Below are 19,271 nucleotides of genomic sequence, written 5' to 3' on the forward strand. Positions count from 1 at the left end.
TCAACCTCTGTATCTACCTCCGGCTTTACACGTGGTACTTCCGGTTTGGTGAGATAACTATCCTCAGTAAAAGTGGACGCTAAAACAGATTCTGATAAATCAACTTCCTCACCCCACTTCTTTGATTGAGCTCGAGTGAGCACGCAAGCAGGGAAAACACCGGGAAGTGATCTAGACATGTCAGAGATGGGACATGATACGGGGTTATTTAAAACTTCGAGTACTGGACGCACTTTACCTCCGGCAAGATCATTGCCCATAATGAAGTCCACGCCTGGTACAGGTAAAGCGGACCGTACAGCCACATTAAAATAACCCGTGACTAAATCAGTCTGAACATGTACTTTGTGTAAGGGAACGGTAACCAAGGCCATATCAATGCCCTGAATTACCACATTAGCACCACTATAGGTCACGTCCGATACGGCTATCACGTCGGCTAACACGAAGGATTGTGAAGCTCCCGTGTCTCTTAAAATCCGCACCGGTTTTTGCTCAGTCGGATCACCGGAAAGGGAAACAAAACCTTCAAAAATAAACGGCTCAAAACCTTCAGGTTTGCTTTCAGGACCGTTTAAACACTGAGTGTTTCGAGGAACAATTCTAACAAAGCCTGTAGGCTTAGCTGAGGCAGCGGTTTTCTTTTTCAAAGTGAAACAGTTAGCAATAACATGCCCTACCTTATGGCAGTAGAAACATTCACGTTCCTCTTTAGACCGTGGGGGTGACATTTTGGAATCTTTTGGAGATTCGTTGTCTTTTGCACTGCGGGAAGCAACAGACTTAGCTCCTTGGGTGGAACCAAACACAGTCTTATGAGTGAGTGCAAATTCATCCGCAAATATCGCAGCTTCAGACAAAGACATCACTTTTTGTTCGTTTAAGTAAACTACAACACGTTCCGGAACACAATTTTTAAACTCTTCTATCAAAATTAATTCACGCAGAGAGTCATAATTATCAACTTTACTCGCAGCACACCATTTGTCAAACAGAGTTCCCTTTTCTCTGGCAAACTCTACGAACGATTGGGCGGAGGTTTTCTTTTGATTTCTAAATTTCTGTCGATAGGCCTCCGGGACCAACTCATATACACGAAGAATAGCCGCTTTTACCACATCATAGTTCATGCTATCCTCAAGAGTTAGTGTAGCCATTACATATTGTGCTTTTCCAATTAGTTTACACTGCAGCAAGGTTGTCCAAATTTCTTTGGGCCAGTTAAGAGCTGCTGCCAAACGTTCAAAAGTGCTGAAATAGGCATCTACCTCAGTCTCCCTGAAAGAGGGTAATGCCACATGTCTCCTGACATTATAGCCAGCAAAACCAAGCGGTGGGGACGTACCTGGGGTAACCACAGTGGAATTTTGCTCTGTAGCATTTTGTAACTCCAGCTGCCGCATCTTAACCTCTGTCTCTAATTCCAGCTTACGCATAGCTAACTGAAATTCCTTTTCCTGTTTTCGTGCCCTCTCTCGTGCCTCAGTATCTGCCTTACGAGCCTTCTCCTCAGCCTCGAACTTCAACCGGGCGAGACGGATCTTTAGCCGGGCATTACTACCCGACCCACAAGAACTCGGCGAGTACGCCTCAAACCTGGGCAATGTAGGTGGAGGGGTAGTTGGAGGAATCTCCTCTTTCACTCCTACCACAGCAGAACCACCAGCGCCCCGAGGCGACTGTGGACTCGCAACAGGCCCAGTAGGCGACATGTCAGGCTGGACAAGCGGACAAACCGCAACAGGCGAGGCAAGAATTTTGAGTTCCACCAGCCTCTCCCTTACCCGCGACTTAATCTCTCTCTTCCGGAGAGCAGCAGACACCACAAGACCCACGTGCTCTGCAATTTTCAGCAGGTCAATCTTACGGCACAGATCCAGTGCATCTTCTGACAGATTGCTCAGAAAGTCATTGACATCAAACGAAGTCATTGTCCTAATACTGCACCACTGTACAAACCACACAATGTTATCTTTATAGTTAATTCCTTTGTCATTACAATTCAGCAATCCCGGACGAGCCCCCAAATATGTTACGACCCCATGGGTCTAGGGGTGCATGGGGTATGTAACTTGATGTTAAATGGCCGGGAGATGTTAATGCTGTAGATTTGGTAACAACAACAAAAACACAGACAAAGCAGCAACTCAGTGCACGGGTGTTTACTGTGATAAACAAAACGGTGCAACAAACTACCAGACATATAACAACCCAGACACACACTACCAGGGTCAACGGACGCTGGATGTTGCCAAAAGAACAAACAAACAAGCTAGCTAAACCAGAGAGTAAACTAATCTAGTGTATCAAGTACACAAACAAAAGGCCTATCTACTCTAACTAGCAGACTGAAATACAATTGGTTGGCAATCACCCCTAAGGACTAGTGAATCTATACATAACATAGCCTACGGGCATATGTACAGGAGCCCCCAGTCTTACCTGTCCCAAGCCTTGGAAGTGTACATAAAACAAGACAAGTTCAAATGAGGTGTTAACATACATAGTCAAAGACATAACACAGAGCAAACAGTCAGACATCCATTGTTACAAACAGGTGGGGTTTTTATAGTAGATGTGGCGAGTTATGATTGGCTGTCCAGAATTGACACGGAGGGTGGGGCTTGGTGAAGGTGGGACTTGGTGGATGGTGACTGACAGGTGAAGGCAGGGAAGTCCACACAAAAGAAAAACATGGCACGTAACACTACTGTTACCTCTTCGCAGTTATGTCAAATCCATAGCCTTTTTTGTGAGATGCCAAGGCTAGTGCTTTCTCTGCACTTCAGCTGTGTGTCTTTATTTCTTTGTTTGACAGCTCTTGTTCAATGAAAGAAAAAATGTGCCATTCAATGGTTCTACGAAAACATCCACTTCTTGACACGCAGAGCTGTATGACGGAACTCCGTAATAAAATGCGATTAATAATAAACCATCTTCCAAATTTAAATCCTTTTAAAAATGTTGTTCACTTTATCATCCACCATGTATAAGCATAATAATAAATAAATATGGTTTAAAATGTTGAACAAAATCTCATTGAGGATATGATTCTTTTCTTGGCCTGTACAGTATGTATGTGTGAATTAGAGAGCCAATCAGTTTGCATATGGTGCACAGACATAATGAAAGTTGTGTGTCCGGTTTAATTATCAGTGATTAAAATTTGCATTGGCCTCTGTCCATTCCGGAGGCAGCATGACAGCTGAATATAGCAGCCATGCTGGTATTAAGTTGCACACTGTCTGCTCCAGACCGACTCTCATGGCCGGCTGGGCATCCTGTACGCCTCTTAAACAGTTTTCTTTGGCTCTTGACAGGTCATATAAAGACTTACTGCAGTGCTGATGCAGTGCTATTTAAGCCACTTCCGTTCGAAAGCACCACAGGGCTTTCTCCGACAGAGAATGCTGTCAGATTATAATGTGTGAATTGTGTGATTATCGGCTTGCCAAAATGACAGAATCTGTAGCTGAGCCCATTCCTATGCCAATACAAATGAAACTTAAAATGAATCAGAATTTTATGCAGTTGTGTGTTGACATATTCACTTTCATAGTTCAGAATCTGTTCATAATTTCGCATGATTGATTAAGATAGGGTATAGGAGAAGAAAGAACTGCATTTCTTTGTAGCCATGGCAAATGCTAATAATAAAGAGAGCCTAATTATTATCTTTAGTAGCACTGTTTGTATACAGTTTTAATTGAGTCGCACCACAGTTCTGTTGACTCAGTTTTGTTTGTCTTTTAAAATGTTCTTAAAATGTCCCCTCCCCCCCCACCCAGACTCTCCTTCCGGCCGCCAGCCTCCTGCAGCTGAACGGGGTGCGGGACGCCTGCTGCAAGTTCCTCCTGAGCCAGCTGGACCCGTCCAACTGCCTGGGCATCCGCAGCTTCGCCGACACGCACTCCTGCAGCGACCTGCTCAAGTCCGCGCACAAGTACGTCCTGCAGCACTTCGTGGAGGTCTCCAAGACCGAGGAGTTCATGCTGCTGCCTCTCAAACAGGTAAATGGGCGGGGAAGCGCTGATCTCAGGTCAGTTGCAGATCTTTGTGTGTGTAATGGCTGTGGTTGTGATTAGGACTAGAGAAAATGTTCCTGGACCAGTTGTGAGGGGGTGTTAGGGTTAAGTAATTTCAGGGGAGTGCATAAAGCAGAGATGGCGTGGTCTTTTTCTGTGGAATCACTAGCCTCGTTATACATGCATAATATTTAATTATTTAATATTTAATTATTCCAAATACGTTCATTCAGATTGTAGATTCCAAACTGTTTACATGGATGCTAAATTGAGTGATCTGATTAAATGTTAAATGTTAAATTAAATTAAATGCCCCAAGCATGCAATCAGAATAAAACTATGGACATGCAGAGAACCCCAAGCTCTTGCAATACCTATGACATGTACTGAATGATGTCATGTTTGAGTACACAATGCACATTCCTAATATAAATACAGGTCGTGTGGGGTGTACAGTACTTGATACTGCATGCATCAGCATGAGCAGAATATATATTATCCTGTGATCATTAAACAGGAGAAGGCGAGCACAAGAGCAGCTTTACTGCAATGACAAATTAGCAAGGTGTTTAGGGAAAAAGTTGTTCCATAGTGTATACAGATCTCCGTGCTTTTATCAAGCAACTCTGGGGGGTAGCGAGACCAAACTAGCTTATTAAGTAGGCTTGACAACTCTGGTATGGAGCATTGGTACAGTGTCAAACTCAAAATCAACGTCACTTAACCTGTGAACTAACATGCTCAGAAATTATATATATTCCATCAAAGAAAGTGTTCAGTTTAAGCATTTAGATGGCTAGTATTTCCTACTGTTTGGATTATCAAAAGGTTTACACCACCCCTTGAATGGGATAGTCTGTCCCAGCTGAGCTGTGGTTACATAACACATTTCCTTCCCCCCCCACGGGCCCCTTAACCATAACAGGACCCTAGGTGGTCGCCTATATGGCCGAATGGAATGGCTCTGGAGAAGGCATTTCATTTGCACACTGGGTCATCAAAATTATTATTATTCTTTTTTGGTTTCGCAAGATTCTTGTTTGGATGTACCAAATGAACATGCATTTTAATTAATTGTTTTCCTTTGGTGAACGTGCTATGTGCAACGTTCACATATTCATTACCATTTCAAAAACACATTTTCACTGTCTTTCAAGCTCAAGTTAGCCCGGGACTTACATTAACTGCCAAATGTACAGCATTTCTTTCCTGTGTACATTTCTCTATTCACCAGGAAAAGAATAAGGGTTCCATTTTAAATCACATTTTCTAATCATTTCAACCTGTAGGCAAGTAAAAGGGGAGAATGATTAGCCAAAGCCGTGCTGTGGATGGGGATGGTCATAATTGCCGACGAAGCCTGTTTTCCACACTAAACAGGAGACAACCGGTTGCATGCTGATTGGTTGTTATCATGAAGAGACCCTGTCTGAGCTGCAGAGTGCTCTATTTATAGGCCTGCTGAACCCTGACACTGAATAATTGGTTCTGTAGTCAGCTGGCCAGATGAGCTCAGCTCCACGCTCAGCCGGAGGAACAAAGACCCGAAACGGGCCAACCTGAGCAGCCTGCACCAAGGTCCCGTAAAAAAATAAAAATAAAAAATAATAAAAATGCTAGACTGCAGGGCAGACCTGTTCTCTTAACAGCAGAGTCTCAGTTCCTCCTGTCAGTCCTTCTGAAAAGCATCGTGAACAAGGGAGAAAAGAACTGGGAGGGGAGGAGTGATTGGTGGTGAGTTGGAAAGAGAGAAGAGAGAGGAGGGATGCAGTTCAGTAGATACGGATCGCTGTATCAGATCACCGGCTCATTGTTGTTGAAGTGAAAATGGCGGGATTCTTCCGAGGCTCCCGTTACACGCCGCGTAGAACCCGGCCTCTCCTTTAGTGTCCTCGGCTGGTCTTAGCCTCCGCCCCCCAGCTCTTTGTTCCGACGGTGACACTGAGTAGGGGAGACAGGAACAGGACACCCGGAGGAGAGGGCTAAACCCGCTCCCCTGGGGCCCGAGCTCATCCAAGGCTGGTAAGCATGGGTGGTGAGGCCACCAGCAAGGGCCTGCATGCAGGCTTTTATTACCCTGACCGAGGGGGCCTGCATGCAGGCGTATTACCCCAATCCAGGGGCCTGCATTCAGCCTTTTATTACCCTGACCCAGGGGGCCTGCATGCAGGCCTTTATTACCCCAATCCAGGGGCCTGCATACAGGCTTATTACCCTGATCCAGGGGCCCGCATACAGGCTTGTATTACCCTGATCCAGGGGCCTGCATACAGGCTTGTATTACCCCAATCCAGGGGCCTGCATTCAGCCTTTTATTACCCTGACCCAGGGGGCCTGCATGCAGGCTTATTACCCTGATCCAGGGGCCTGCATGCAGGCTTATTACCCTGATCCAGGGGCCTGCATGTAGGCTTGTATTACCCTGATCCAGGGGGTCTGTATGCAAGCTTTTATTACCCTGACCGAGGGGGTCTGTATGCAGGGCTCCTTTTCCATCTTACAGCCACCTGACCCAGCACATCAATCAGCACACTCCCCGGGCGGCTCCCTAGTGCCCCGTCAAGGAACGGTCACGGTCAGCGGTGCCAACGGCCGTGCTGGAGAGCGGAAAATCTAAGCCCCCGGTTTCACGGCCTGACGCGTCAGGGGAAATGTGTGGCGTAGCGGCTAGAGCGCCGGACTCTGGACCGCACGGCCAGGGGTGTGCGCCGCGGCGGAGACGCAGTCATTACACCCTCGAGTGCTCACCAAATCTGCTATGGAACTGAGAATGAGTAACATGGGAAATTATCACCGGACTATTTAGATGATATACGACTTATTACAAATCAAAAAGATTGCCTGCTGTAAGCTGTGGAACTGCAGTTGTTGTTGAGGCTATCGATTTCAGATTTTTAGTTGTTTACAGTCAAATACACCTAATGAGCCCAAAATTAATTTGTGTGTAAAACTGCCAGCAAACATTTGAAAAATAATCCCAGGTAGTGTAGCCTTATCCCTGGCATTTAGAAGGGCTGTTGTATTGGCTGCATGTTTCATTGAACATCTGCTCACAGCTCTTTCCCTGGAGCTTTGGAAGGAAGAGATGCTGCTGTAGACATGCTGAGTTTGTTAGAATGGTACCCTGCTCTAGTCTTTCTACATGTAAAACATGGTATTAATTCAAAGTGATTTTTCAAGCCAATCTGTAATTTGATTAGACCAAACAACCACAAATACTACCATACATGTACATGGTCTCTATTCTAAAAATAGAGAAATTCCCAGACTGCTATGCCTTTATAAATACTTAAATAATTGCCAAGATAGCTCTGGGTTAGTGGCTAGTTCCTGGGCCAGGGAATAAGCATTTTTTTTGTTAAAGTGGCATACTCCAGAAAATAAGTAGCTTCCAATGGGTAGGTAAATACTTGTTGCTAAGGACAGGTGGTCTTTGAAGAAGTCACTGAGAAGTATTCCCATTAGTGGTTACAAACTTGCAAGTGAAACTTTCGCTGTAACACTCCCATGATCAGAATCACTCTCACACTCTCTTCAGTGTCCGTTCTCATACAGTTTGTGTGATCAGTTTTCTGGGTCCCATGAAGTATACTTAAACGCTGGAAGTGTTCGACGCTGGAAGCAAAAAGGCTGAGTGGAGATGGCCAGTATTCGGTCCGATATTCAAATGTGTATGGAGCACCTCGTAGTCTTGCTTCACAAAGCTACTGTCTTTGTCCCTCTGTGTGGGTGTGTGAGAGAGCGTGTGCGATGGGGTCAGGGGTCAGGGATGACCGCGTAGCAGGCTTGGATGCAGTGGACACAGGCCTTGCAGTGTGGAATTACAGCTCAGAGAGCTCTCCGCTCAGCAGCTGACAGATCAGGCCAGGCCCACCCAGAATGGGAGCTGAGCCAGTACCCCCCCCCCCCCCCCCCCTTTCCTCCGCCTCTCTGCAGCACGAACCACATACATTAGTCACATCTGTGAGGCTCTCTCCTTTTGTAATTAGGATAGGGGCAGCTGTGTTTCACAATAGGGAGGAGAACTTTATTTTTAACCAGCTGGTCATGGGTTCCAATCCCAAGCAGAATATTGTTTTTGTAGACTTGAGAAAAAGCACAAGGTGCTGAATTGCCTTCAGTAAATCTCCAACTCTGTAAAAAGGAATATCTATAAATGAATAGTAAAAAAAAATAAAGCCCTGTAAATCTACCACGGTAAGTGCATTGGCTCACAGCCTTCATGTTATTGTAATTAATGTGCAGCAGTTATGGTTGTGCTCTCCCTCTCCGGTGCCCTGTGTTCTGTGGAGTCCCTCTGCAGCGGTTCGTGTGGGTTCTGCTCTCCACAGGTCCTGGATCTGATCTCCAGCGATAATCTGAACGTCCCGTCAGAGGAGGAGGTGTACAGGGCGGTGCTCAGCTGGGTCAAGCATGACATCGACGGGCGGAGGCAGCACGTGCCTCGGGTAAGCCTGCCCCGCGTTTATCCTGCCACACACACACGCAAATGAGCAGCAAAGACCTAGGCCACAACCAAATCAGTGCACTTGCCTACTGTGGAGCATGCTAGTTGAGTATACTTTTTTAAACAGCTGTATGTAACATTGAGCGTACAAAAAAAAAAAAAAAAAGAATTAAATTTAAATGCTTATTTCTGTGTTTTTGCCAAGTAAGTTCAGGAGTATGCTATTCAGGAAGTAAATTAACACTTTGGTCCCTTTTAATATGACATGCAGCTTGATGTTGTATTCCATCAGACAAACACAGTTGGCTGCAGGAAATTTAAATACATTTACATGCAGTCCCAGTGTCAGTGGTATGTGGTTAGTTTACTTTTTATGGGACATTGTCTGAACTGACCTCACACTTTACAGAATAGCTTTGAGATGGCTTATTGCTACACAGGTACAGGACGTAGAATAGTATGGTGGTCTTTTTACGCATACTGCCCATCGCACACTAAACAGTATGTAGTATGCTTAGTAGATAGTACGTACTATCTTTGAGGACACAGTATTTAGGAGGCTGATTCAGACACAGCCCCACTCTCACTGAACTGAACACTGTTCTTCTTCAGTAGTTTTATCCACTGATGCACTAATCTATAAAAGGTGCTTTATTTAGAATAGCAATTCTACCCCCCACTCCCTGAGTCATTTCTCCCCCATTGACAACACTTTCCCTCTTTCCCTCCCTCCCTCCTCCTCCTCCTCCCCCCAGCTGATGAAGTGCGTGCGGCTGCCGCTGCTGACGCGGGACTTCCTGATGAGTCACGTGGACACGGAGCTGCTGGTCCGGCACCACTCCGAGTGCAAGGACCTGCTGATCGAGGCGCTCAAGTACCACCTGATGCCCGAGCAGCGGGGCGTGCTGAGCAACAGCCGCACCCGCCCGCGCCGCTGCGAGGGGGCCAGCCCCGTGCTCTTCGCCGTCGGTCAGCGCCCCCCCCCCCTCCTCCTCCTCCTCCTCAGCCCCGCCCCCTTTTTAAAATCACTAAAGACACGCCCGCTTCCCACAGCGCCGCACCGCTGAAGTATCGATCAGGGGTATATATAAAGGCCTGGGCTCTTAAACTGCCTGCTCTCTCTCTCTCCAAATGAGCGAAGGCCTTTTCCAGCCATTACCAGCCAAACTCTGATGCGTTTATTATGGAGAGTGCAGCCCAGCGCTGGTTTACAGCACTGCAGTTTTACAGAGGTGGGGGTTTTGCTCCGTACTCACTCATATAATGAGAAATGCTCCCTGAATGTTAATTAAGCACTTGAAACGCCCGCTGCTTTTTAATCTCTCAGTCTGTCGGTCCACATCAGCTCCGTTTGGACAGTTTCCTTCAGACTTGTCAGGTCTAATACGTGGCTGGTAAGTGAGGCTAATTCTTAGCCTCAATCTCACAATCCAGCTGAAGCACTAATATCAGCCAGCAATGACTACTCCACAATACATGTAAGCAAACCAATGTGGGCAGTGCCACCGCTACAGTGGCAGTGTTGTATAATGGGTAAGCAGTTACCAAGGTCGTGTAACCTAAAGGTCGCTGGTTAATTTCCCCGGTAGGACACTGCTGTTGTACCCTTGAGCAAGGTACCTAACCTGCATTTCTTCAGTATATATCCAGCTGTATAATTGGATGCCATGTAAATGCCATGTAAAATGTTGTGCAAGTCGCTCTGGACCAGAGCATGTAATGTAATGTAATGTAATGCAATGTTGCTCTCCACAGGGGGCGGTAGCCTGTTCGCCATCCACGGGGACTGCGAGGCCTACGACACGCGTACGGACCGCTGGCACATGGTCGCGTCCATGTCCACGCGCAGGGCGCGGGTGGGCGTGGCCGCCATCGGGAATAAACTGTACGCCGTCGGAGGGTAAGAGGACACCGGGAAAGAACCCGGATCTGACGGACGCATCCGACTGACCAATAGCAAAAACAGTCAAACTGAGAAATGTAGCCCTCCTCTTCAGCTTTCCCTTCCTCATGGATAATATGTCCTTCCCTCAGATATGATGGCACCTCAGACCTGGCCACTGTGGAGTCGTACGACCCCATTACCAACTCCTGGCAGCCGGAGGTCTCCATGGGAACGCGGCGCAGCTGCCTGGGCGTGGCCATCCTGCACGGGCTGCTCTACGCTGCGGGGGGTTACGATGGCGCTTCCTGTTTGAACAGGTACTGCGTGCTTCCTGTTTGAACAGGTACTGCGTGCTTCCTGTTTGAACAGGTACTGCGTGACCTCCTCTAACCCAGATCTAGGGCCCGAGTATGGTTTTTAAATGTTTACGGCTCGCTAAATGTTCACGCGTGGGACCGTTTCTCTGACCCGTGCAGCGCCGAGAGATTTGACCCCCTGACCGGCACCTGGACCTCCGTCGCGGCCATGAGCACCAGGAGGAGATACGTCCGCGTGGCCACACTGGGTGAGCACCAGAGACTGCTCATCACCAGTCATTTAAAGGTCACCAGTGACAAAGGGATTCCATCCAACTCTAAAGCAGCTTGCTTTGTCTGCTGAACTACGGATTTACACGCATTTATAACACATGTACCAATTGCAAATTTACAAAAGAGTAGCACTTGCATAAATGTGATTTGTACAAGTTAAGGACCAACCACTTTGCAGTTAGATTGAATCAAGCCCTTAAGATGCACACATCTGAAACTGAACTTCTGACTCCAACCATTTAATATTGTGCATTAAACTAGTTTTCCAAGAGATGCTTAAAAATACCAAGTTCACGCATTTGACTGAGCTTCTGTTTGTGTGTGTTTTCCAGATGGAAATCTGTATGCGGTGGGTGGATACGACAGCTCTTCACACTTGGCAACGGTAGAAAAGTATGACCCTCAGGTAAAGCCAATGCAGGTGTACACAGAAGTACACATTTTCATAGTCAGCATGTCTGAGATTTAAAAATTAATGTATCATTCTGCAGGGATGAATAGATATGTATTTTTTGAGTTGTGTTCACTTTAAACTGATTTAAATGGTTCAAAACACATCACCTCAGAGCTTTAAGAAATGCGCCCATGCTTAAGAACCCTCTGGAATGTGTAGTATGTTTATAGAACACAGACCAGGATTAATCACCTATGAGGCAACGTGCCAGGCAGTTGGCCTATGGAACAGTGCCTGTACCAGCATGTGCACTAACAGCAGTTAGGTCATGATGACTGCAATCATGTGACATGACATCACTGGTCTGCTCTCTCATTGGTCTGCCTCAGAGCAATGCCTGGACAGCCATCGCCAACATGCTCAGCTGCCAGACCAGCATGTGTGCAGTAGCAGCAGTTAGGTCATGATGACTGCAGTCATGTGACACATGACATCACTGGTCTGCTCTCTCATTGGTCTGCCTCAGAGCAACGCCTGGACCGCCATCGCCAACATGCTGAGCCGCCGGAGCAGCGCCGGCGTGGCCGTGCTGGAGGGCATGCTCTATGTCGCCGGGGGCAACGACGGCACCAGCTGCCTCAACTCGGTGGAGAGGTACAACCCGAAAACCAACACGTGGGAGAGCGTGGCGCCCATGAACATCCGCAGGTAAGGCGGTGGTGCAGTCGTGCCTGATCCAGGGGGAGGATAGACTGTGCACCAGCTCCTCACCCTGCAGAAGCGCTGCTTAATCAGCAATGCTGGGCCTTAAAATGCAGTAGCTGTCCTTCCACACTCTTTAAAACTAGGGCTGAGAATCATAAGGGGAGTGCAGCTCAGCTCATAGACCCACATCAAAGGCACCAACGCATCACAAAGCCAATTGAAGTGCTATGTTGGCAGAAAGAACCCAGGACTGAAAGAACCCTGGTCTCAAAAAATACAAAAGGTGGCCGGCTGCCCCTCACTTCCCCACGTGGTTCAGGGTTGCTGCGTGTTCAGCTCCCATACCCTTCCCCACAACAGGTAGGTGAGTATCGCCAGTTAGCACACCCAACAGAAACAACCAAAAAAAAAAAAGAAAACCTACCCAATACAAATCAAATAATAAAAAGTAACCGACAAGAGGCTTCCAGCGCAAATAAGAAATAAAATAAAAACCTTTTTCAGCAGTGGCTTTGAGCAAACAAGCTCTGGTAGCAGCAGAACTGGAAAGTCAGTGAGAAGGAGAGACAAAACCCCAAACAATTCCCAGGAGAGCTTCTATATAGGCTCCAGCCCTGTGGTAATTAATCCAGGTGTGTTCAATTGAAGCTCACTTCCTGGGGAAACGCACAACACACAAGACAATGGACACATATGACCAAGAGGGGGCGCCAGAGGAGCGTAACAGGGATGCTGAATGAATTTAGACAAGACTGCGAATCATGTGAATCATGACGTTCATATATGTCTGCATTTAGACCATCCAAAGGTGGGTCTGTCTATAAATAACAAACACACTCATAGGGCACTTGGATTACTGCTCTCAGATTATCCTGTTACTTTACACACCTCCTTTCAAGTGTGTCTAATCAGAATTTAATTTAATTGAGTTAAACACACTTGCACACACAAACACATGCACACATAGTAACCCACAAACCTTAGGAAAAGGACTTCTTTGGATGCTGAAAGCACGCTCCTATAGGTCTGATTCAGAAACAATTGATACTATTGCATCTACACAAAGCACTCTAAGCACTTTACCTGGGTATTGTAGTCTCCCCGGACATATTTTTAAATCAACAGTGGGTTTCCTGCTGATAATATTGCCGCAAACTCAATTGTCCACTGTAAAAGTTTCCTGGGGTTAAGTGAATCAGAGTCTCACATTTATGACAATGAATGTATATTGCAGTCCAGAGACTTCTCCATTATACCCTCATTTGACAATAATATGCAGTACCCTCTCTTCACTGGCCATGCTATGAAGGGTGGGTATCAGCAACCATGCACACATCAGTGGGAAGATGGGTGAAATACCTTATTTAAGATTTCATATTAAATGACAAACCGATGCAGGCCCGCAATGCCGCCATGCGACCTGCCTTTAAGGAGTCTTATTGGCTCCTTTCTGTGTGACCGAATGTCCAGCTGTCCAATGAGCTTGCGCGCGTCCCCATGTCTGTGTTCTGTCCCGTCCGCGCGGCGGTCTGTCCGTCCCCCAGGAGCACGCACGACCTGGTGGCGATGGACGGCTGGCTGTACGCGGTGGGCGGGAACGACGGCAGCTCCAGCCTCAACTCCATCGAGAAGTACAACCCGCGCAGCAACAAGTGGGCGGCGGCCTCCTGCATGTTCACCCGCCGCAGCAGCGTGGGCGTGGCCGTGCTGGAGCTGCTCAACTTCCCGCCGCCCTCCTCCCCCACCCTCTCCGTCTCCTCCACCAGCCTTTGACAAAGAGCCCAGCCCCGCCATGCCCCGGGCCCCGGTCCCGGCCCCAGCGCTGGCCCCGGGCCCGGGCCCTCCTCCCGCCCGCCCTGCCTGTCCAAGAGACGCAACTGCTCCGTCTGACCCCCGAGGAGGGGGGCCACGCGGGCGGAGGGGCGGCTGAGGACGGCGGGGCGGAGGACGGCGGAGGCGGAGGAAGGGGAGGGGGGCGAGAGCAGGGAGGAGTCGGGTCCGGCGGTGGCGGGGAGGGAGAGACGGAAGCGCCCGGTGCTGTGCTGTTCTGCAGCCTGAGTTCCATCAGAACTCTGTTACCATGGAGATGCTAGGTCGTCTGGGGGGAACGCTTCGGCATCCCTCGGATGCCGGCATTCCCAAAAAAACACACACCTGCCCCTGCCCACGCTCACCTGGGCAACACCCCAACCTCAGAGTGCAAGCAGTCACTTTTTGTATCATAATTTCCATGTACTGTAGTATAACCTCTTTCTGTTCTTGTTGGGTTTTTTTTTTTTTTTTTAATTATTGCTATAATATTATAATACAAAATTATATTTATTCTATATAGGAATCTAGCTGTTGACTGAATCTGCCTTGCATGTTTACTGAATTCGATCCTCTTTGGCAGAATATTAGGCTGCAGCGCTGCTGTGTCACAGTAGGTGGCAGTAACGAGCAATGGTGTTACCTTTTTACAAACTGCAAACAGGCTGACAGGTCGGGGCAGTGATGCAGTGCAGAACTGTGCACTTGCAGAAATGTGTCACTGCCGCAGTTCCTGGCAAGCTTGAAAAAAATGAAGTATGGAACAATCAACAGTATTCTTAAGAAATATAACTATAAATAATATTTATTAGAGAGATATAATTTCAAGAACAAATTCAGACAACTTGAACTTTTTTGGGAGGATCTTAAGTGGTGGTCAGTGAACTACAATTGTTGGGTGGTGGGCGGTGGGTGGTGGGTGGTTGGCATGGGGTATAGGTAACTTGTCCTGAACCCGTTTTAATTGATTGCTCAGTTTGACAGCTTTACTAATGATCACCCACCAGCAGCACGTTTCTTTTTTACCTCAGTTGTGTCTAATATGGCTGCATTACACTCACATACTTCATATACAGTCATTTTGATTGTATCATTTTTTTGGACAAAGGAAGCGTGCGCACGAAGCACAGTCAGAGGGAATTAGCACCTGACCTGACGGGTGATTCAAAGTTAATTAGGTCAGTTTGTTCAACATGCATACCCAAAGCAGGTTGAGTCTAGGCATGGTTGTTGATCCTGGAGTGGTGCTGGGGGGTGGATATGTCCCCCCTCAACTTTCGGAAGTCAAATGCGCCCCCCCCCCCCCCCAAAGAAAAAAAAAGAATCCTAAAGAAAATTTCCTTAAATGTCCCTTATATTTATTTACAAATGAATTTTAAACTTAAAAATATCTGTTATATATTATTTTGGAAAGATCCGTAATTTAGTGAAAAATTTTTAAAAAGAAGAATAAAGTACGTGGAGTGTGTTCAGTGAGCATTGAAATGTGTGACTGTGATGGTGCAGTGAAACGTAAAGATGGAAACGTGATTGGAACAAAATTAGTTTAGCCTTAATATTAATGCTTTTATTACTTATGAAGATGTAATCATAGGAATGGTGTATTGTGGGAATGTCGGCACGTTAGCATTGCTATCTCTCCTGGAACACCGCACAGGAAATGGCTCAAAGACCAAATTATAGTACACAGGGACAAAACCGGAACCTTAATTTTACTAGTCCTCCCAATTCTTCCCTCTCCTTGCGTTATTTATTAATTTGCTTCACTCCCAGTACTGCATTAAAATCTCAGTAAAAAACAAACAAACAAACAAACAAAAAAACATTTTTAATGCTCCACATTATTTAGACGGCGATGATCATTGTCAGCTGACTGAGTGACTGAACTGCATGCCTTTTCTCAAATATTATCTGTGATAAACACATGAAATACTGTATACTGGGAACCTTGGCCTACTTAGTATTAGATATTGTAAACATAGAGTAACATTTGAACACATTCCATCCATCACCTCATTGGTTGGCTCGTCCATTTACCCACCACCTGTGTGCACATTTTTTATTAAAAGTATTAAATCTAAAGACCATTTTCATTGACTGTCAGATTTTTTATTTTAATCAACTGTTATATTCCTTTATCATGCAAACTCAGCAGTAAAATCAGTATGGGTCACAAATTAAGGCTTAATCTGAATCTAAATCAGTAGTTGTACAAAATGAAAATCAGTAAAGAAGGTGTGTGGGGTCAGTTATGCATTGACCTGATGTACAATCTGACTGCTGAATGACTTTAGTTTACTCTCTGATGTCTGTTTCAGTTCTCCATGTAGTGACACATTCACAGCATTGCATGATAGCATTTGCTAAATTAAAAGTGCAACTGTAATCACACAAAAGCAAAATGGAGGGAAGTAGTGTTGCTTTTAAGAGTCACACAGAAAATTGTTCCATACGGTCACCAAATGGTGTCAGCGCTCACTACATGCTTCGGTGTAAATGTAGCATATTAGGACTATGGTATGATCACAAACTTCTGAGAAGTTACATTTTCCTTTTTTTGAAGGATTCTGCTTATCAGACATAGCTTGTTGTACGTAGGGGGTGGTGAACAGCATTGTGAATGAATTGCATCTTATTTTCTGTTTTTAGTTTTGCTTCTGTATTGATGATGATGATGATGATGATAGTGATGGTGATGGTGATGATGATATTGTTGATGATGACGACGATTAGGATGTTGGTCACTGTGTCATGTTCTTGTTCATAATGGGTCAGGACCATGGAAGAATGTTGTGCTACACACAAACTTGGCCTTTTATTTTTTGCAAATACCGTGTATAAATGTTAACTAAGTATAAATATCCAATGAGGCATTTGCTTGATGTTGATGTAAATGTATTTTTTTTTTCAGTTCTAACTTATTCAAAGTGATGTGCATTATTTATTCATGTGTAAATTATGTTTGCTGTATTTATGTGGAAACTAACTAAATTTTGCACTACGGTCAAAAGAGAAGAGCAATACACTCCTGTATAAACACGAATAAAGAGGTTTTTCAAGGAGAGTTATTCTTGTGTTTCACTAGTGTGCACTTCTCTCTTCCTCATATGTCAGAAACTTCAGCAGGACCATTAGTTTGCTTGAAAAGTGTCCAGAGAATATGACCCCCTGCTGATCAGGTTCAGTATTTACATTATTCCTTTCTAAATGTTTTGGCAGGTGAGATTAGGGCTCGGTGGGCTGATCCTAGATCAGTTACGGGGGGCAGAAAGTTACCCCCGGCTTCTCTTTCAGGCTCGCCATCTGATCTGTCCAGCACCTGTGCCCTCTGCTGAGGGTGCTGCTGCCTCAGGTTACCGGGGCCAGTTGCTCCGTGCATTGCGGAATCGTAAGGTTTTTTAGTCATGTGACCGGGTCAGCGGCTTTGTGTTCTCCCGCCCCCCTGCTCCCCCCCCCCCCCCCCCCCCCTCGCTAGCTGCCCCGTCTGATCCGCCCCAACAGCTGAACACTCTCACTTTACCCCCAGTGACCTCAGGCGCCCAGAATGCCCACCTGTGTTCACTGACTGTGCCGAAAGCAGGCTGAGATCCGCTTGGAGCTGCTTGAGCTGGGGAACCTGTGCTAAAGGACTGGCTGCCTCTAGGCAAATGACATCGTCTTTTGCCATCGCTTGACGTGCACCTTTCCTCCAGTACGTTCTCGCATTTTGAAGAGAGCATGGTATATATAGTACTTGACTGCTGGGGAGATACAGAACCACAGTTTCCAGCACAGTGCTGGTCTCATACAGGTTTGGTGGCAGAACCTTGAGAGTGCACGCATTTCTTTTAACTGCTCTGTCCTGTTTTCTGTCCCGTTGCGGCTGCATTTTTGGAAACATTGTGAGTGAGCGAGTGTTCCCTTCCATTACCCCAATCATAAATGTTCAGCGCTGGAGAGGAGAGAGCACCTGGCTGTGGAAAATCAGGTCGGGGAGGTAACGTTGGGCTGTGACACACCTTAGCGCGGGGCAGTGAGGTCAGGATCCCCCCGGTCTCTGTGTGCGTCACGGCAGTTAAAGGCTGAAAGGCCCCTGTGCAGACATGCAGGCCCTAATGGTTTTACAGCCTGCACATGCTCGCACAGCGGCCCTCGGGCCACTAGCTGCTCTGCTCAGCGCAGGCGATCCCTGGATGATTCACTTACCGCAGCTGGTTCAGTTTTGTGGTACAAGACTGAAAAGACATGTTATCCTCCAACACAGCAATGCTATACGAGCAGTGGGAGTGATCATGCATCTGCCCACAGAGTTCTTTATCAGATTCTTCAGAAAAAAGTACCCATGCCTGCGGTCAGGACGACGTGGTACTGTATGTGACATCGCTACAATCACCAATGAAGCCTATTTTCTGGGAACTTAAAAAAAAAATTAAATAATCAATCAAAAGAGTCTCATACAGAGTATATACAACCATAGCTGATGTCCAGGACTTGTCCTTCAACAGTAGCATACACCCCTGCATGTACTGCATATGCACTACACCCCAATACAGTACATAGTATATATAGCACCAAAAGCCCCATTTCATATAGCAACTTTGCTGTAGGAATAAATTATACAGATTGCCTCTTCTAATGTTATGTGTTACGAATAAGCAACCAGTTTTCCATAAAGTTTGTGTGTTTGAATCCAGCAAAAAGGCTCTTCAAAAAAACACCAGTTATGTCTCCTAAGACTGTTTTGTGTAATAATTATCAGTGAGGAGTTTCAGTTAATGAGCGCTCGGTCAAAGGAAAACATGAAAGAACATTAAACGGTGTTCAGTTGCTCGGCATCAAAAAGAGGCCCTTCCAAATGGGGCGTCTCTGCGGTTCGATTCCGTGAGAAATGTCGCGCCGCCGCCTCTTTCTCAGTCACATGAGGCGAGCACCCCCTCACGCGCTCCCTGATAAAACAAGCAGAGGTGCGACTTTGGCACCTCGCGCCCCCCCCCCCCCCCCCCCCCCCCCCCCCCCCCCCCCGCTGTGCGGCTGGGAAAACTGTTCTTACAGGTGCAGACTTCATCTGAAAAGGGCTATGAAAACACACAGAAACGTCTGATGGAAAGGGGGAGGCTGATGATAAAATGAGAGGACTCTTAGAGAAGGACGTTGATTTGATTTCTGTTACGATGCGCGAACAAGCAGGAGAATTGTGCAAATGCATAAACAAAAATCCATGGAGAAACAAGCATATCTGGAAAGATTTATTTCTGGGGTGAAAAAAAAGACCAAAATGAACGGCCGGCATATTCATGAATGAATTGAATTGGAAATGGTGAAGATGGAACATGCTGCATAAAAAAACAGTTATGGGAATCTTATGCATGTTGACATAGAAAAGTTATGGTGGCAAATATAATTTAATGGGTTTTACATGGGTTAGTATTGGTGACTG

At 46.4% G+C, this 19,271-nt stretch overlaps 1 protein-coding gene across 3 annotated transcripts in view; it reads left to right on the top strand.

The window, feature by feature from the left end:
- klhl17 (kelch-like family member 17) overlaps positions 1-16,923 on the top strand; it is a 31,130-nt gene extending 14,207 nt beyond the window's left edge. For all 3 annotated transcript variants that reach the window (XM_035387547.1, XM_035387546.1, XM_035387545.1), the window contains 9 exons: positions 3,789-4,010; positions 8,357-8,473; positions 9,228-9,441; positions 10,228-10,372; positions 10,507-10,674; positions 10,834-10,922; positions 11,280-11,353; positions 11,868-12,049; positions 13,591-16,923. In XM_035387547.1, the coding sequence (XP_035243438.1) occupies positions 3,789-4,010; positions 8,357-8,473; positions 9,228-9,441; positions 10,228-10,372; positions 10,507-10,674; positions 10,834-10,922; positions 11,280-11,353; positions 11,868-12,049; positions 13,591-13,819 (1,440 nt within the window). In that variant the 3' untranslated portion in view covers positions 13,820-16,923. The remainder of the gene's footprint in view (positions 1-3,788; positions 4,011-8,356; positions 8,474-9,227; positions 9,442-10,227; positions 10,373-10,506; positions 10,675-10,833; positions 10,923-11,279; positions 11,354-11,867; positions 12,050-13,590) is intronic.
- Positions 16,924-19,271: the final 2,348 nt, after the last annotated feature.

Source organism: Anguilla anguilla, chromosome 13 (assembly GCF_013347855.1).
Source record: "Anguilla anguilla isolate fAngAng1 chromosome 13, fAngAng1.pri, whole genome shotgun sequence".
Lineage (NCBI taxonomy): Eukaryota > Metazoa > Chordata > Actinopteri > Anguilliformes > Anguillidae > Anguilla > Anguilla anguilla.